The sequence below is a fragment of the Jaculus jaculus genome, chromosome 1, assembly GCF_020740685.1.
Source record: "Jaculus jaculus isolate mJacJac1 chromosome 1, mJacJac1.mat.Y.cur, whole genome shotgun sequence".
NCBI classification, from domain to species: Eukaryota; Metazoa; Chordata; class Mammalia; order Rodentia; family Dipodidae; genus Jaculus; species Jaculus jaculus.
In genome coordinates this window covers 290,755,373-290,774,588 of record NC_059102.1, presented here as the reverse complement: position 1 = coordinate 290,774,588, position 19,216 = coordinate 290,755,373, and the positions used below count along the sequence as shown (strand labels likewise).

The 19,216-nt window shown below is 39.3% G+C and overlaps 1 protein-coding gene across 2 annotated transcripts in view; it reads left to right on the top strand.

Annotated features, from left to right (window-relative positions):
* Pla2g4a (phospholipase A2 group IVA) overlaps window positions 1-19,216 on the top strand; it is a 184,074-nt gene that overhangs the window by 123,804 nt on the left and 41,054 nt on the right. For both annotated transcript variants that reach the window (XM_004659505.3, XM_045156652.1), the window contains 4 exons: window positions 7,119-7,341; window positions 8,404-8,518; window positions 15,107-15,244; window positions 15,322-15,414. In XM_004659505.3, coding sequence (XP_004659562.1) covers window positions 7,119-7,341; window positions 8,404-8,518; window positions 15,107-15,244; window positions 15,322-15,414 — 569 coding nt within the window. The remainder of the gene's footprint in view (window positions 1-7,118; window positions 7,342-8,403; window positions 8,519-15,106; window positions 15,245-15,321; window positions 15,415-19,216) is intronic.

Below are 19,216 nucleotides of genomic sequence, written 5' to 3'. Positions count from 1 at the left end.
ACTGTACATACATTTGTATAGACATGACTTCTGCTATACCTTTCAAAGTCTTAATTCTTTAAAGATTATCTCTGGATTTTGTATTCTACTTCCATAAAAGCTACTTACTCCTTAAATCCTTGTAAGAGATTTTTGCCAGCAAACTACTTCATTTCCAGATATTTTGGTATGTATTTTCCTTGATTTCTCTGGGGGAAGAAGGGGGATAGGTTGACACCTATCATATATTCTTTAAGATTGCTCCTGTCATGCTTCATTAGTTTCGATTCATCCTCTCTGGTTGCACTCTCTACTTTTTTTTTGAATGGTAGCTGTTCTCCTTGACATCCCTTTTGCTCTAATCTATCTATAAAACACTGTCTACTAATTCCAACAACTTTGGCTACTTGTGCTATAACCAAGGCTTTCATTTTTGGGACTTTAAGCAAACCAAAATTTGATAAAGAAAAAAAAAAAAAGAAGAAGAAAACCCAAATTGATGTTGCAAAGAAAGAGCTAGAGTCAAGTACACAGTGAGCTCCAGAGGGCAAGGGTGCCAAGAGACCCAGCCTAGGGCCGGATTTGAAGAGCATTAGTGGTTCTTATCAGGAATCATTTGAGAAAGTAAATAAAATTAAAAATGAGTAAAAGGCAAAAGTTCAAAAGGTGCATGTTTTCAGGCAGTTTGGTCAGAAAGGGAAGGAATGAGCAGTCATGTACCATATAAGGCTCAGGGAAGGTATTTTTACTCATCTTGTTTTCAGAATTTAAGAGACTTGCATGTTTCTGAAGAAGTCTAAGGTAAAGGAAATAGTGCAGAAGGATAGATGGAAGATAAGGAAATGAAAGGTCACAGGTAGAGTAAGATTCAGACAGAGATGGGATACAAGGTAGAGAGTGCAGGGGGAGGTGTGAACCCAGAAACCAGGACTCATTTCCTGAGAGAGAGGAGGTGCTCAGTGAGATGAATCATGTTACTGACTTTTGCTGGAAAAGGATAGGTGAGAAAGTAAAAAGTTCAAAGGAAGGAATTCGGAAAGACTTGGGAAAACAAATTACACTTTTGTGTTGTGTAACGTTTTCTTTTCTACAGAGACATGACCATTATTTGGCATAAGTGCAGTAATATGAAAATAATCTGGAGAAGTTCTGGACCTCCCAGATGGTTTTCTGTGAACACAAAGTAGAATTTCAGTAAGGAGAAAGGTTCTCTTATGACTATAACTACCTTAATAGTAATTATTCCTGAAACTATTTTTAGATCATGCTTGTGATTCATTAAATGTAAGCCTTAGACAACCTTGGAGACTTGACACGAGCGACTGGGGAAGTCATGATAATCATTCTTTGCTCTTTTGCTCGAGGGTTAGCACAGCTTTCTTCCCCAGTAACACTGTTATCCTGTAGGCTTACTGTAAGAGACTATTTGATATCAATTGCCATGTTTGTCATGTCATGTTTGGCAGTGCCCACCAAAGAGAAATGGAAGTACCTGTCTGTTGCTAGACAGTAGGACCCATTCTGTTGAATTGGCTAAAGTGGAATTTGAGAAGGAAAACTTTTGTTGAGTTGCATAGAGGATTCCTGAAGTAATGGAGAGGCTCTTCTCAAGTCATATCAAACATCAAACCTTAGTTGTTGATAAGAATAAGGGCACATTTTTAAATACAAAAATTTTAAATGTCTACACTTATGGATTCTGATTCAATGATTCCTAGGAGCCAGGCAATGCTAATTTCAAACATGGTTTGTGTGATTTGAAGATAAGGATAAAATTCAACTTTTTTTGGTATATTTAGCTTCGATAATTGCACACAAGTGCAATCCTGTTATATTAATATGTTGAAATTTAGAGGCAAACACAGATTCATAGGTAAGTAAAAGTCCATTTCATACACTAATTTGTAGAGCATCCATTTCTACAACACTCACTCTGTGGGGGGCAGGGTAATGGTGTATGCACATGTGTGCAGATGCGAGAGGAGAAAATCAGGTGTCCTCCTGTATTGCTCATCCCTACATCTCCCTGAGATTGAGTCTTCCTCTGAACTAGGAACTTCCATTTTCACAAGTCCCAGTGATTCTCCTTTCTCCACTACCCAAAGGACAGGGGCTACAGACATGTATAGAAATGTTCAGCTGTTTACATGGTGCTGGGGACTCAAATTCAAGATGAATCAGGTGCTCCCAGACTCTCCTGCTTGAGCAGCAAGTGCTCTTGTGAGCTGTGCCATCTCCATGGTCCTGGGACTCACTTTTGAAAACATAATTGGTATAATTGGAAATCAATTATTATTAAAGAAATAAACATTAAGGATAATAATGGGTGTTTCAGTCAGGTTCACATTACTGACAGAAATGATCCGACCAAGAGGAGCTTTTGGGGAAAAATGGTTTATTTTGGTTTACAGGGTTGAGGGATATCTCCATGCTGGCAGGGGAAAATGATGGCATGAGCAGTGGGTGGACATCACCCCTTGGCAAACATAAGGTGAACATCAGCAAGAGATTGTGCCAAACACTGGTAAGGGGACACTGGCCATAACACCCATAAGTCCACCCCCAACAATATACTACCTTCAGGAGGCATTAATTCCCAAAACTCCAACATCTGCGAACCTAGCATTCAGAACACCTAAGTTTATGGGGGACACATGAATTATACCACCACAATGGAATTATAAACTGTGACCATATGTATGAGTTGTAGATGGCCCTATATCCACAGACGCCATGTCTGTTTGAGTTCTATACTGGTGCAACCAAGAAAACAAACAAAGCTATTTAACCTTAAATAGCAGAATTGAAAAACCAGCTGCCTGTCATTCCATTGTCATCTATCACTAACAACAAACTCCAAGTCTTGGATGTAGCCACAGTGACATCATATAAAGGATGTCCAACACACCCTTGTGAATTCTAGGGATTATGTATTCATAAATGTTGGACAAGAAACCATTAACTCAATACCAATTGTTCAGGTATCTAAGTTTTTCTTTCTTTTTTCCCTTTTTCTACTGGAGGCTTATTTTGCCAAGCCATCTGTTTAGTGAAAGGGAAAGAGAGTTGAAACAGACTTAGTCATTCTGCAGCAAGCAAAGAAGGGTGGGCTGATATCTACATGTATCTTGTTACCTTGAAAATATCTGCCCCTGGAACTATGACCCACTCTGAGATTTTAACGATTCCTAAGGGAAGAGATTTCTTCATTTACATGTAATAATCAATGTTGGGAGGAACATAAGGAAGGAGCAGAGCTTTTGTGCTTTTGCTAGAGGCAAACCTTTGGGTTTGCTAGTTGTAGGTGGACAAGGCTTACTGTGTGTAAGTGGATTTGGATAGTTATAGTTATATCATTCTGTGCTGTGAAGAACTACATCTTCCAACAGCAGAATGACCACATCACATCCTTCTTACTGGACTTCAAAGCAATCATCCTTGCTGGGTGTGGTGGCTCTCACTCACAGTCCCAGCACTCCAGGGATTGAGGTAGAAGAATTGTCATGATTTTGAAGCCATCCTGGGGTACAAAGTGAGTTCCATGTCAGCCTGGACTAGAGTGAGACCCCACCTCAAAAACTAGAAATAAAGAAAGAGTTATTCTTGCATCAAATTGATTTCTGACCGATTTAAAAAAAAAATTTTGTTACTTTTATTTATTTACTTGAGAACGACAGAGAGAGACAGAGGGGGAGAGAGAGAGAGAGAGAGAGAAAGGGAGAGAGAGAGAGCGAGAGAAAGAGAGGGAGAATGGGCGTGCCAGGGCTTCCATTCACTGCATATGAACTCCAGATGTGTGCACCCCCTCGTGCATCTGGCTAACGTGGGTCCTGGGGAATCAAGCCTTCAACCGGAGTCCTTGGACTTCACAGGCAAGTGCTTAACCACTAAGCAATCTCTCCAGCCCAGATTTCTGACTGATTTTTGTGTGTTCATGTTTATCCTGCCTCATTATGAAAAATATTCCATGTTTCCCATTATAAAATAGAAATAATTGCATACATTAAATATAGATGTCAAAGGATGGGCTGGAGATATGGCTTAGTGGTTAAGCGCTTGCCTGTGAAGCCTAAGGACCACGGTTCGAGGCTCAACTCCCCAAGACCCACGTTAGCCAGATGCATAAGGGGGCGCACGCATCTGAAGTTCATTTGCAGTGGCTGGAGGCCCTGGTGTGCCCATTCTCTCTCTCTCTGTCTACCTGCCTCTTTCTCTGTCTGTCACTCTCAAATAAATAAATAAAAATAATAAACAAAAAAAATTTTAAAAATATAGATGTCAAAGGAAAGGGAAGATATAGTTTGAAGTAAGAAAACATGTGCTGTAACTGTCTAGCATTGGTGAGTATGTAACACAGGTTTACATCTAAGCATTCCAGAATTCAAAAATGTAAACTAAGTCAGGCTTTAATCCCAGCACTCCTGAGCCAGAGGTAAGAGGATTGCCATAAGTTTGAAGCCACCCTGAGACTACAGAGTGAATTCCAGGTTAACCTGGGCTAGAGAGAGACCCTACCTTGAAACAAACAAAAAAAATGTAAAAAATAATACACATTATAAAACATTAAGGGCAGGATTATTCTTGATAAATAAAACTCGTGAAGAAGTTCTTTTTGTTGTCATAAAGAATTGAGTCATACATATATATTTGCAGGATTGACTACTGTAAAGGCTCAAAATGTTTTATTTTCCCATTTTTATGATGTCCTTGAGTATAAACTGGTACCAATGTAGCTATGCATACATTTATTAAAACAAATGAAAAGGTCCGGAGAACTCAGCTGTGTATATTTGGATCAATCCTATTGTAGACTTTGGACTAGCTGTCAGAATGGGTAGATGACCTATCTTTGTGTGCTTTGTAGGCTTGTAGTTACTTGGATGATTGTACCAGGATCAAAGTCAGAATAGGCCTCCACAGGTTACTTGTTCCACAGTTACAAGTTCAGTGTGTAATATCAAGACCCTTAAGAAGTTGTTGAGAATGTGTGTTATCTACTTTGGATCTCTTACTCTGAATTTGTTAACTTCATTATTTCTAAATTGTCTATAAAACTATGAATCCACCAAGAAATTCCATTTCTGATAAAGTGAGAATACTTTGGTCTTAAATCTTGTACAACAAATTAAACATAGTCTACGCCTTGGGAGGATGAGGCAGCAAACTCACTAGTTCAAGTGAAGTCTAGGCTCTGCAGTGAGATCTTGTTTTAAGAAACAAAAGCTGGGGCTGGAGAGATGGCTTAGCGGTTAAACGCTTGCTTGTGAAGCCTAAGGACCCCGGTTCGAGGCTCAGTTCCCCAGGTCCCACGTTAGCCAGATGCACAAGGGGGCGCACGCGTCTGGAGTTCGTTTGCAGAGGCTGGAAGCCCTGGCGCACCCATTCTCTCTCTCTCCCTCTATCTGTCCTTCTCTCTGTGTCTGTCACTCTCAAATAAATAAATAAATAAAAATTTAAAAAAAAAAAAGAAAGAAAGAAACAAAAGCTGGGCTGGAGAGATGGCTTAGCGGTTAAGCGCTTGCCTGTGAAGCCTAAGGACCCTGGTTCGAGGCTCGGTTCCCCAGGTCCCACGTTAGCCAGATGCGCAAGGGGGCGCATGCATCTGGAGTTCGTTTGCAGAGGCTGGAAGCCCTGGCGCACCCATTCTCTCTCTCTCCCTCTATCTGTCTTTCTGTGTCTGTCACTCTCAAATAAATAAATAAAAAATTAAAAAAAAAAAAAGAAACAAAAGCTGAGGGCTGGAGAGATGGCTTCGCGGTTAAGCACTTGCCTGTGAAGCCTAAGGACCTTGGTTCGAGGCTCGTTTCCCCAGGACCCACGTTAGCCAGATGCACAAGGGGGTGCATGCGTCTGGAGTTTGTTTGCAGTGGCTGGAAGCCCTGGCGCACCCATTCCCTCTATCTGTCTTTCTCTCCCTCTCTCTCTGTCTCTGTCACTTTCAAATAAATAAATAAAAATGAACAAAAAAAATATTTAAAAAAAGAAACAAAAGCTGAAAGAGTTACCAGAGGGTAGACACATTTTACATTCTAGTTTTGCTATTGATTATGTGAGCCTGTTAGTTAAGTTTGCCAATCTATTTTCCCTCATCTTTGAAACACAGTATTTGAAATCTATTGTCAATCTGGAAGACAACTGCTGAGGAATAGCACAGAACTGAGGACGTTGTAGGTTTGTCCCAGTAAGAGATAAGTCACTTCCCTCCCTGAAGAGAGTATTGGCCATGTGGTGTGCTGATTTGAATCCTAAAGGAACAGGGAGGAAAAGTGGTGCTCCTTGGTGGGTTTGGTTAGATAAAGTTGTAGATCATAAATATCTTAATTATACTTTGTTTTGTCAGTTCAATAAACTGGTCTGTCATATCCAGGTAAGTAACCATGACTGAACATAAAAAATAAGCCAAGTTTTCCTTTTCTCTGAGAAGGTCAGAGGAGACAGATAAGTAAAGAAATAAATGACATTCATTATGAGACCTACTGTCCTGGAAATCTTGATTTTCAGGAGGTGGGCCAGTAACAGAATGTGTAGTCTCTCAAACACATGGGCTTCATTTACTGTGAAACCTTATTCTTATGTAGGGTTTTGTGTTCAGATCTATCTCCTCAGGAATTCTGCTATCTACCTTGGGCCAAGTATGGAACTTTTGCTAGTTGGCCAAAGCACAATTAAAAAGAAAAAACATTTGTCAGGAGCATGAGCCATTCACAGTAGTCGAACAGCACATTTTCTCCATGTAGACACTCATCATGGAAAGGGAAATTATCAGGTTGCTTGACTGCTGCTATAGCCAGACAAGTCCGTTTACCTATGACTCAACGTGTGGTGTCATCAGTGTCTAATCGGTATCTGATAAGGATACTCATTCTTGGCTCAACAGTGGACACCAGGTCTGGTCATTCTTTCCTGTCAACTGTGAGAACGCTCTGTTGTTTTCTCCTTTGTTCTCCCTTTCTTTGCTTCCATTGTAGACCAGCTTATTTCTAATTGACATATTATCTCATTAAATTAAATCGATGCCTTCAATCAGATAAATAAGTTATATATGATCTTCTTTATCCTGTGACAGAGTGCCTTCTTTCTTTGGAGACTCCTATGGAATGCCTTTTATCTTTACTAATTGTGTTTCGATTTGTTTATAGGTACATGTCAACTTTGTACTCTCACCCTGATTTTCCAGAGAAAGGGCCAGAGGAGATTAATGAAGAGTTGATGAGGAATGTTAGCCACAACCCCCTCTTACTTCTCACACCACAAAAAATTAAAAGATATGTTGAGTCTTTGTGGAAGAAGAAAAGCTCTGGCCAGCCTGTCACTTTTACTGACATCTTTGGGATGCTAATAGGAGAAACACTAATTCAAAATGTAAGCCACAGTTCCGTCTATCATCACTTTAATTCATGTAGACAACTTATCTTGTTTTACATGAAAGCAGATATGTACAACTTTTACAGTTCACTCAGTTCCATTTGTTCCTTCAACAGTGTTACTGGACAAACACATTGTCACTGTATATTATAGCTCTGCATTTCAAACTAGTGTCTTTTAATTCTTTCATCCAATTTCAGTGTTGATATATGGGGAAAATCTTTCACAGTTTTTTCTTTTGAAAATTCACATTTCCACTGTCCATGCCCTCTAACAGTGCTAACCTCTTTAAATGCAATAGTGAATGCCATTACCATGAAAAACATAAAAGAAGAATGAAGCTTGTCTGGAAAGAGTCAGACAAGGAAGTGGGTCATAAGAAACCAATGCACTTGACAGTCACTACAAGGTGATATTTAATCCAAAGATCAAGCAGGGGAGACAAAGTACAGCCTGTGCCAGGGACTCCAGGGGATAAACATTTTCCAGGTTCCATAGCTGCAAAATTATTTTCCAGTTGAAATGTAGACATGGTACTTATATTTTGTTTTAGAATACAACGCTGTGGGAAGCCATGCTGGCTTTATCAGGCTTTGCTGTGTCAGCTACTGTGGGAAGCCATGCTGGCTTTATCAGGCTTTGCTGTGTCAGCTACTGTGGGAAGCCATGCTGGCTTTATCAGACTTTGCTGTGTCAGCTTGTTTACTGCTTTTGTATCCTAATTGTCTGTGCATGAGCACATGATGTTATCCTAACATGGCTGCTCACCTATCCCAATTGGGTGATGCATAGTCAGCTGATGAGACTTAAGCCAATCAGACGACACTGCACAATCATCTGACCACTAGTATATAAGCTTGGGGCTCTGTAGGGTCAGAGTCCTTCTCTCTTTCAGTCTGGAGCTCCCAATAAAGTGTGCTTGAGAAGAATCCTGTTGTTGTTGTTCTTCCTGCTGGCGGGAGGGACGCAACACAACGCATTACCATAGAACTTTCTTTTTGTTGTTTAAATTGCTTTTTATCTGTCTGTTTACACATTCACTCTTTGTTCCATGAACAGAGAATGAACACTACCCTGAGTAGTCTGAAGGAGAAAGTCAGCGCAGCGACGTGCCCTTTGCCTCTTTTCACCTGTCTCCACGTCAAACCCGATGTGTCAGAGCTGATGTTTGCTGGTACGTCATATTCTGTTTCTCTGGACATTTCCTGGAATGGTGGTTTCCAATTTTTTAAGGCCATAACTAATTTCAGTTGTTAATTTTTTCTATTAAAAAATTGGTAAATATCAGAAAACATTAAGCAAAATGAAGTTCTGGTTGTCGTCAAAATTCCCCGAGTCTAGTAACTAAGATCTATTTGTTTCAGTTAGTGAAATACAAAGGAAGTCATGAATGAGGTCAGAAAGACAAGTTAATTATCCACTTCTTGATGGCTGTTAACAAAACCATGTGCTTTGTTCATGCTGTTAGGTAGGCAGTGCTCATTCTGCTATTTCCTTCTTCTATTTTCATTAATTGGGCAATATGGTATGTATGTGCCTGACAGTCAAAGCATCATTATAATAATTTTCTAATTCAGCACTTACAAAGTACCTGTCCACAGTTATGGTGGCTGGTAGACAAGATGTCTTATTTGTATTAAATCTCAGATATCCAGTAAAGAATGCTTTCTAAACCATAAGCATGATGAACATTCAATCAGTGTCAGTCTGCAGTGCACCACACTGTTGATTAATCCTGACTGTGGTGGGGAAGTTTAATTTGGTTTTAGGAAAAGTAGCTCAGTGACTTCATTTACCTCATGAATATATGATTAGTAGGTGTATATTCAGAATCCTTTTGTGGCCTTGCTGAATGCTGCTTTGCCATCCTTCAAGAGCTATCTGCCCACCACCTCAGCTACATTATGTTTAAGAAATCAGATGGCAGTGTTAGTGGACACCCTCACCAGCCTCATGTAGCCTAAGCTTTCTCACCTGTTAACACTGGTTTGAGAAATAAAGCTGATAAAATATGAGAGTAGCTAGCAACAGTTAAGATCCAGTATATCATAACAATTTATACTGTTCTTTGGAAACTATATAAGAAACATCAATAATCAAGACCTTATTGATTACTTGATTATTGATCTTGTATGAGGAAGGTGAATTAATGTTCAGGTTATAGAGGGTCATAGGGAGGCATGGAGCAGAGGTCCAGAGTAACCTGGCATTTTCAGCAACAGCCAGACTCATGGCTTTGACCATGGTAGAGTTCACAGCTTATAAGAAAAGTAAATGCCGGGCTGGAGAGATGGCTTAGTGGTTGAGCACTTGCCTGTGAAGCCTAAGGACCCCGGTTCGAGGCTCGGTTCCCCAGGTCCCACGTTAGCCAGATGCACAAGGGGGCGCACGCGTCTGGAGTTCGCTTGCAGAGGCTGGAAGCCCTGGCGCGCCCATTCTCTCTATCTCCCTCTATCTGTCTTTCTCTCTGTGTCTGTCGCTCTCAAATAAATAAATAATAAAAAAAAATTAAAAAAAAAAAAAGAAAAGTAAATGCCATGATGAAATTACATACACACCTCCTGTTAGCTGTTCTCTGTGGACATTTGGCTGATAAATAGCATTAGCATGCTAGTCATATCTCTGCACAGCTAAAAGAATTATCCTTCACCCGAGGCACAGTGATAAGGTCAAAAGAGCACTAGATTTTAATTTAGCAGTCTTATCCTCAGAGCTGAAGTCTCTGAGATGGAACATTTAATGTCTCTGATACTTATTTTCCTCATTATTTCTAAAAAATACTTTTAGATATGAACTTTATTTTATGAAGCTATGAAGACAATTATTAAGCTATGCATCAGACTGAACATTGCAAAGACACTTGAGGCCTAATCATTTTATGATTGCTGTCAGGGTTGCTACGGCCTTTTCACAGTGGCCACAGCTTATTATAAACTTTGAGTTGATGGCTACTTCCAGGGGATCCTTAACTAACTTAAAACATAAGTTATGTTTCTGGTGATTAATGGTTTGGTTTACTCTTGAGTAAGTAGAGGCTGCTGTAACTTCTCTTGTAGATTTTGGGTCTAGTGGAGTCTCACTTGGACCTCAGGCTCCCCGGGTCTTATTGTTGATGGGGGACAAACCAAAGACTGTCACTGTTCAGCTTTTGTAGTTAGGAGAGCTGGGTTATAGAACCTACATAAGACATTCTAAGGTGCATATCATGACTGTGCTGTTAGCTTTACCTGAGTAATTAGAATAAAAAAGTGAACATGTCTGTACCTCATTGCTTGAAAATGCTCTTTAGAGAAAAAAAAATCACTGAATTATATTTTAACAAGTCAAAGAACTAAATCATCGTAGAGTTTTATCAAGAACTTTACTTCATAAATACCAGAGAACATTTTTCTTTCCTCTTGGAACAACTTTAGACACTTTTTCCTTTGGAAGATTTTCAAGAAATGAACATTAGTGTTTAAAGCATTAAATATTTCTGACTCCTCCACTCTGTTACATTACTGAGAAGGTTTAAAATTTCATTTAAAGTTTTCCAGTGCTGAGTACACTGCATTTGCTGAGCATGACTTATGGTTATGGATTCAACATTAAGCCAAATTTAGTTATTTTTTACTCTGTTCTCTGTTTTTGAGAGAAGTTCTTGCTATGTAGCCCAGTTGCCCTGCCGCATCGTACCAAGTGTTTGGGATTTCAGAAGTGTGCCACCGTGCCTAGCCACATGCTAACTTCTTCAACAGGAGCTATAGAAGTAAAAAGCATTGCATTTCCCTCCCTCAGAGTCTAATTCCATTAAAGACACAAAAGAATATGGAAAACGAAATAATGTACATCTAGAATGTTGTTATTGGCTAAAGAGTGCAGATATAATGGAGACTAAAAGGTAGAGATGTAGTACCATTGTTAAAACTGTTTCAGGGCTGGAGAGATGGCTTAGTGGTTAAGCGCTTGCCTGTGAAGCCTAAGGACCCCGGTTCGAGGCTCAGTTCCCCAGGTCCCACATTAGCCAGATGCACAAGGGGGCGCACGCATCTGGAGTTCGTTTGCAGAGGCTGGAAGCCCTGGCGCGCCCATTCTCTCTATCTCCCTCTATCTGTCTTTCTCTCTGTGTCTGTCACTTTCAAATAAATAAATAATTAATTTAAAAAATTGAAAAGAAAAAATTTATAAAAAAAAAACTGTTTCAGAGGGGTGATTATACTTGGCTGCAAGTTGAACTTGGAAGGATCTATCAAGTACAGGTAAAAAAGACATCTTTGGGTGGGAACAGTATGACAAAAATCTCATGAAGTAGAGCAAAAGTTTGTTTCATGGAATCCTTGAGAAGAAACTAACCCCAGACATATGCATGTACTAGTGAAGAAGCAGTCTGTGTTTGGGCAAAACTTTAGCACTAATTTGTAAAAATATTTAATTTCCAAATGTCTAATTTTTATGATGATAGGAAATGTCACTGGGGCTTGGGAATTAAATTATCTGAGTAATGTTTATGAAAAAATTCTTTGGTGATTTATGTAGATGGGATGGGAAACAAGGCTCTAGGAAGTCCCTGGGTTTTTGTTTGTTTGTTTGTTTGTTTGTTTTGTTTTTTGTATGAGCTCCTGGGGCTAGGGAAAGAAAAGAGCGGATGGATGTGGAAGGCCAGTGGGATGCAAAGAAGCACTTCATGGATTCAAAGAGAGGTGTCAGTATAAAAACAGAACAGTTATCAGGGCTGTGATAGTAGAGTTTTCCAAAATAGTTAAGCTGGAGGGGAGGTAAGGTGATGAGCTTCGTTCAGGCCAGGATAGTAGGAAGTGATGACAGAACATCTGAGTGTAGTGCTCAACAGGAAGTTGGAAGTGAGCAGATGGGGTGCAGGAGAGGGGTTGAAGTCGAAATGTGTGAGTCACTGGCAGGAGAATAGCAGCAGAACAACACAGGCAGCTCTTCCATGAGGACCACAGGTCAAATCTTAGCTTTGGAAAATGACCATAGTTATAGTGTCCAAGGCTCCAGCAGTAGTTAAGCAGAGATCAATGTAAAGAAAATAGGGGAGAGTAGGTTTCATTTTAATTCCCAAGATAAGGTTATACAATTTGGACATAGGAAATTATACTACAGATATAGGAATTTTCCTAGTAGCCTCTGATTCATTGGTAGTCATGTCTCAACAATACCACATAAGTCACAAAACAAACCACTTTCTGATGGAGGGAAGCTGACTGAGCCATTGAGTTAGGGTTTGAAGGAATTATGTTATCTCATCCTAATTGTGATTTCACAGCTTCCTTCTTGAAAGTTGAACATTCTCCCCATCACTAACTGTGTAATGAACATAGATCCATAATTTCTTCCTAAAACTTTGCCAGTACTTATATTGGAAGTTAAAATGTTTTATATCTTTAAACTTTGAAATGTACTTTTAATCTGTATTGCTTAATACCTCCCTGGAGTCTTAAGTCACTGTAATATTTCTCTAGTAGAATGTGTCAATACTGTCATTGGGGGTGCCCCTTCTCCATCATTCCAGCGTTAAATGAGTTCACATCAGACGTTACCACTGAATGAATCACAACAAAAGCTTGTGGATTATGGAATTGTTTGCCTTTATTTTAAATGAGAGAGAGACAGAGAGAGAGAGAGAGAGAGAGAGAGAGAGAGAGGCCCATGCCAGGTCCTTCAGCTACTATAAACAAACTTCGCATGCCTGTGCCCTCTTGTGGTTCATGTGCAACATTGCAACCTTGCATTGTTGCATCTGGCTACGTGGGACTTGGAGACTCAAACATGAGTTCTTAGGTTTTGCAGGCAAGTGCCTTAACTGCTAAGCCATCTCTCCAGCCTTTATTTGCATTTTTGATTGTTGAATAATATATTTGGGACATTGTCATTTCAAAAAGAGGAAGCCAAAGTGATAGCAATAGCAGAGGATTTTAGATTGAGAAAGGGTATATGATGGTGGAGAACCTTCAACAAAGACCTTGAACTAATGATGAAGCAAGAGGGGCCATGTCATTGTAGAGGAGATGAAGTAGCAAGTGGAAGACACTGACATAGAAACTACCTTGATTTCTGAAGAATAGCAAGAAGGCCTGCATGACTAAAATGGATGTATCATAGACCATATGATGGGCAATTGCTTAGGAGCAGTGGCAGACTGGGCTTGGGATCTCAGCTTCATGGTGTCTTGTAGGCTGTGTTTTAAATGTCAACATAAGGAGAAGTCACTGGAAAGCTTTTTGGTGAAATGTGTTCTGTGCTTCCTGATTTTAAAAATTCCTTCTGCCTGCAGGATAGGAAACAAGAAATGGAGATTAGGGCGAAAGGGATGGAGGGAGGGGGAAAGAAAGAAGGAAGAAAATAAAGTAGAAGGAAGGCAAGCAAGAAGAAGCTTTCAGTGAAGCTGTTGCAGAAAGTCAGACAGGGCGGATGGCAGTTTGTCAAAATGTAGTAGTGATGACCCAGATGAATATGTTAGAACCCGTAGCATCTGATTGTCTGACGGCAGCTACCAGGGGAGAGAACCATGAAGAGGAGTTGATGAAAGGTGGTGACCAGCACGTTCCTCCTCTTCCTTTGCATCTTACAGTTCTTATTGCGCTGCGTTCTCATCCACCTGACAAGCCACCTAAGGATCTTATTCACATTTTAAAGAGGATCGAATTAAATCTCAGTAAATATGAGTAGTATTTCCAAGTGTTGAATTATTAGTGAGCTTGGGGGAGGGGGGTTGACCCAGACTGGCTCCAGAGCCTCTGTAGACTCTGTTTTATTGTCCCTATCAATATGCACTTCTAACTTATCACTGTAAGTCCTTTTCATTGTGATTTTGGGAGTTAGAGCAAATGATTAATAGACAAAATTAAATAATGATGAAAAAAGAAAATATTGGAAAACATTTTCACCATGTTCATAGATGGCTTGACTTGTCAGAGTTTAATTTCCTCCATTGCATACATAGGTTACATAGCTGTGTAGTTTTCAGTTTTATATTCTTTAAAATTAAGGTGCACTTTATAATAGATTCTAAGGGGTGTGTGTGTTTGTGTGTGTGTGTGTAGAATGGAATGCCATTCACCTCTTTTGAGACCCGGAGGTCACCAAGCTAGGCTAGGGTGGCTAGCCAGGGATCCCCTTATCTCCACCCACCTTCCCCAGGCTTGGAATTACAGGCATGCACTGCCTCCCGCTATTTGTTTTAGGGATCGAACTCTAGTTCTCATGCTTGCATGACAAGTGCTTTGCAAACTGAGGTAACTTCCCAACCAACTTCAGGGGTCTTTTTATGTTGTTTCATCTTGTTATCTAAGCTTTTCTTCCCCAATCTATGTGTAGTGTCCTAGACTTAATAGGCACTGGTTAATTTTTTTTTTAATTTTAATTATTTTCAAGCAGAGATAGAGAGAGAGAGAGGGAGAGAGAGAGAGAGAGAGAGAGAGAGAGAGAGAGAGAGAGAGAGAGAGAGAGGGAGAGGGAGAGAGAGAAAAGAGACAGAGAGAATGGATGTGCCAGGGCCTCCAACCTGCTGCCTGCTGCAAATGAACTCCATATGCATGCACCTCTTTGTATATCTGGCTTTAATTGGGCACCGGGGACTCAAATCAGGGTCATTAGGCTTTACAGGCAAGTGCCTTAACTTCTGAGCCATCTCTCTAGTCTGGTTAATGTTTTTATTGAATAACTTTAAATGAAATCAACCATGACATTGTTAGTCATTATTAACTGTGTATATCTCTGTATCATTTTCCTATTAATGAAGCATCTTGTTTTTAAATTATTTTAGATTGGGTTGAGTTTAGTCCATATGAGATTGGCATGGCTAAATATGGTACTTTTATGGCTCCAGACTTATTTGGAAGCAAATTTTTTATGGGCACAGTTGTGAAAAAGTATGAAGAAAACCCCTTACATTTCTTAATGGGTAAGTGATCAAAACCTATGGCTACTTTGGTTCTTTTAAACTTAGTGCATTTTAATTAATTGTGTCTTTTATTTTAGGTGTCTGGGGCAGTGCCTTTTCTATCTTGTTCAATAGAGTGCTGGGAGTTTCTGGCTCACAAAATAAAGGCTCCACAATGGAGGAAGAATTAGGTACTGTAAAATGCTTGCACTGATTAAAATGTTACATTGATAAGTTTAACACACATATACACTTATGTAGAAAATAGTAAAAGCTTTATAAGGATTTTAGTTATTCTAAATTGATCAATAATTTGAATCAACCCAAGTTTTTCCTCATGCAAATTATCTCTTCAGTACTATCCTGACTTTGCAATTGTAAATTTGGTATAGGCTATCGGTTCACAAGGGTAATTGTTCCTAGGACATGTCCTCTCCTTTTCCTCATTGATTTTTCTAAACAAATTATTTTTGACTGTGGATATGCCTTTTAAACAATGCATCACCCACAACCCCATGGGGAAAAACCTACAGCTCCACTGAGGAGGGCCCCAAGCAGAATGGGGCAGGGATGAGGAAAAGGATAGTACCAACACATGACGTATCCATACTAAGTATGCCTGTAAGTAATAGAAGAAACAAATAGCTATTTTTTTTTTTAAGATTAGGTTTGTCAACACTTGAATGCAGTATGACATTGAAGAATAAAACCACACTAACCACAGCTTCTCTCTACTGCTAACTTACTAGAACTTTGTTACCCTGTTGTACAATGTGTGTTGACAGACAAAGGAAGGCAAGGAAATTGTCATCTTTTGTGAGTAAAAAGTGTTTTATTTAAAACTAAGTCATTATCCTATAATAAATTTAAAAATAAGTTTTATAAAACTTGAAAATACAAACTAAATCTAGGACTAGGCATTTTCATTCATTATAAAAATAGGACCATAGAAACATTCTTGAATGAATGTTTGATTTGGAGGAAGCAAGGCAGAATATTCATTCATGACCTCCCCAAGGACTTGCCATCTGTGTCTAATCAGCACTAGCTATTTTGTGTGACTTTAGGAAGAAGCTATGGAACACTAAATTAGATTCAGAGGCTAGGGACATAGCTCAGCTGGTAAGGTAGATTCCCGGCATGTGCGAAGCTCTAGGCTTGATCCCCAGTACCACAGAAACTATCTGGAATGGTGACACATGCCAGCAATCCCAGCATTTGGGAGGTGGAGGCAAGAGGACCAGATGTTCAAGATCATCCTCAACTGCATAGTGAGTTTGAGGACAACCCAAAATCCAGTCTCAAAAAAGTAAAATGAAAAACAGAATTGAGGGTCAGTCCATTTGGGACCAGGAACAAGGGTCCTGGGGACCAGTAGACAACTACCTATTTCCTTTCTGTCCATGAAATAATTACTGATCTATTTGAGAACAGAGAAACTGATAGAATGACAATAACAAATTTTTGAATGATCAGTTCATCTGAAGAATACATTCATATGGAAAGCTTACTGTAAATTTTTTTAATAAACTACCTTTGATTAGCATAAGCAATGGCACTGGAAATATTTAAGCTTATTCTGTAAAAGAAAATATAATTGTGACATTAATTAGAGTGCTATAAGTAGTATTATGAATGGTATTATTACTCCTCCTGCAAGATCTATTTGATTTTTATATGTAGTACAGTTAAACTTCTTAATTCCTTAATATTTTCTTTGGGAGTAGTATATGAACTTTTGGTAGTTCTTAGTAAGTAATGGGGAAGTGATCTCACAGTTTTATTTGAGTCAAATATTTTTAAATGAAATCAGATAGAAAAGCCACCTGGTCTGTGGTTGCTTCCGTCTTACAAGCACCCAGGCAATGAACAGGCAAACTGAAGGCATCAGATACTGAGATGATGTTCAGTACAGGGTCACATTTTCTTAATGGTAAACTACAAGACAAAGTGTATGAAGATAAGAAATAGAGACTTAGGTCAATGGCCATGCCTTTGTCTAGTACAAGATCCTAGGTTTGAGCCACAGCCCTTCAACAACAAGAAGAGAGTAGATTTTACTCGGTTTTTTTTTTTTTTTTAAAATTTTATTTATTTGAGAGCGACAGACACAGAGAGAAAGACAGATAGAGGGAGAGAGAGAGAATGGGCGCGCCAGGGCTTCCAGCCTCTACAAACAAACTCCAGACGCGTGCTCCCCCTTGTGCATCTGGCTAACGTGGGACCTGGGGAACCGAGCCTTGAACCGGGGTCCTTAGGCTTCACAGGCAAGCGCTTAACCGCTAAGCCATCTGTCCAGCCCTTACTCAGTTTTTTTACAGCATAGGATCATGAGATCTAGACCATCCCAGACTTCATAGCAAGTTCTGGCTCAGTCTTGTCTAAAGTATAAAGATGTTTGCTTGATTTATTTAATTAATCATTATTGCTGAGATGAATATCCTGTTCTTAACTGTAATTTGGAGGAAGTCTCTTCATCATCGCACAATTATTTGAAGATTTTGAAGAAAAGAATAACAGCTCAGAGGCCCATGCTGGGTGATTTGTTTCCTGCACTCATTCTCTGTTGAATAATCCTGATAACACTTTTTTTTTTTTAAAGTTTCTCCTAAGGCAGGAAGAGAATAGGACTGAAATAACACATAAGAAGGTGGGCAAGACAGTGGCTACCAGCCAAGGAAAAGGAAGATGTTAGCTCTAAATAGTTCTGAGAAGGCTGGCTCTGTTCAGGAATCCCCTTTGAGGACGGCAGTTTGGCCCCACTTGTGAAGTGTGTCATGCTGAGGGGGCTGAAGGCTGTGTACTTGGCCTCCACAGGCCACCAGCACACTTGTTACATCACATTATGTAAGGGCTTCCAGACACAAGGCTAAAGAGATGACTGGGGAGGTCTCAGGATGGTTGGGGGTTCTGGAGACTAGCTCATCCTTTGGTTAAAATTTTCCTCTTAAAGGCGTGCTCAGAGATGATGTTGTCTGTTTTTTCCCTCACCTTAAAAAGTAACAATACATTGGACCACAACTAAGTATCTTTACATGTAATATGATTTGTCTTCTCAAGGAGTTTTGTATATGAGCAATTTATACTTTTTAAAAGCATGGTATTATGCTATAACAATGCAAAATATAAAAGTTCAGATCACTTAACTCTTAATACCATGAAAACCTCCTTAGAAAGAGAACAGTATTTTGATGTACCTTTTCCCCAAATCAAAGTACCAAATATGGGCAAAACTTAAAAAAAAAAAAAAAAGGATGCTTAAGGAAAGAAAAGAGAACATCTGGAGTGGATCATTTTTTCCTTAATATCTCCCCTCCCCCATACAAAAAAATGATTTGCTATAATAGTCATACAACAAAATGAACAGTGATATTAGCTCAATATTTTATTTTATTGAATTTTGTGTTAATAAGCCTAGCTAGTAAACATAAAGTCTATTTCCTCAAGAATTTCCTCGGCTTCCCATTACACATGCCTACATTTATGTAGGCTTAGTAAATATATGTAGAGCAGTATGAGGAATAAAGATGTCACACCTGCACTTTTCTGAGTTTAATGCTTCCAAGCTTCCCAAATGGTTACTGTCAACAAATTCTGCAAATTTGGACATAGTTTACTAAATTTAAAAATCCTTGGCTGGAGAGATGGCTTAGTGGTCAAGGCCCTTGTCTGCAAAGCCTAAGGACCCAGGTTCGATTCCCCAGTACCCATATAAGCCAGATGCACAAGGTGGCACCTGTGTCTGGAGTTCATTTGCTAGATGCCCTGATGCACCCATTCTGTCTCTCTATCTTCCTCTTTCTCTCTCTCAAATAAATAAAAATAAATAAATAAAATATTTTAAAAATCATATTTACTAATAAAAGAGGGGCAATATGAGAGTGATCTTGAGGTTCTGTAAATTAGGTACATTTTCTTTGAGTAAAAGGCAACTAGTTTTGTAGGATTTTACTGCTACCCATGTGTTAATGATTTTTGTGTACTCGTCTAGTT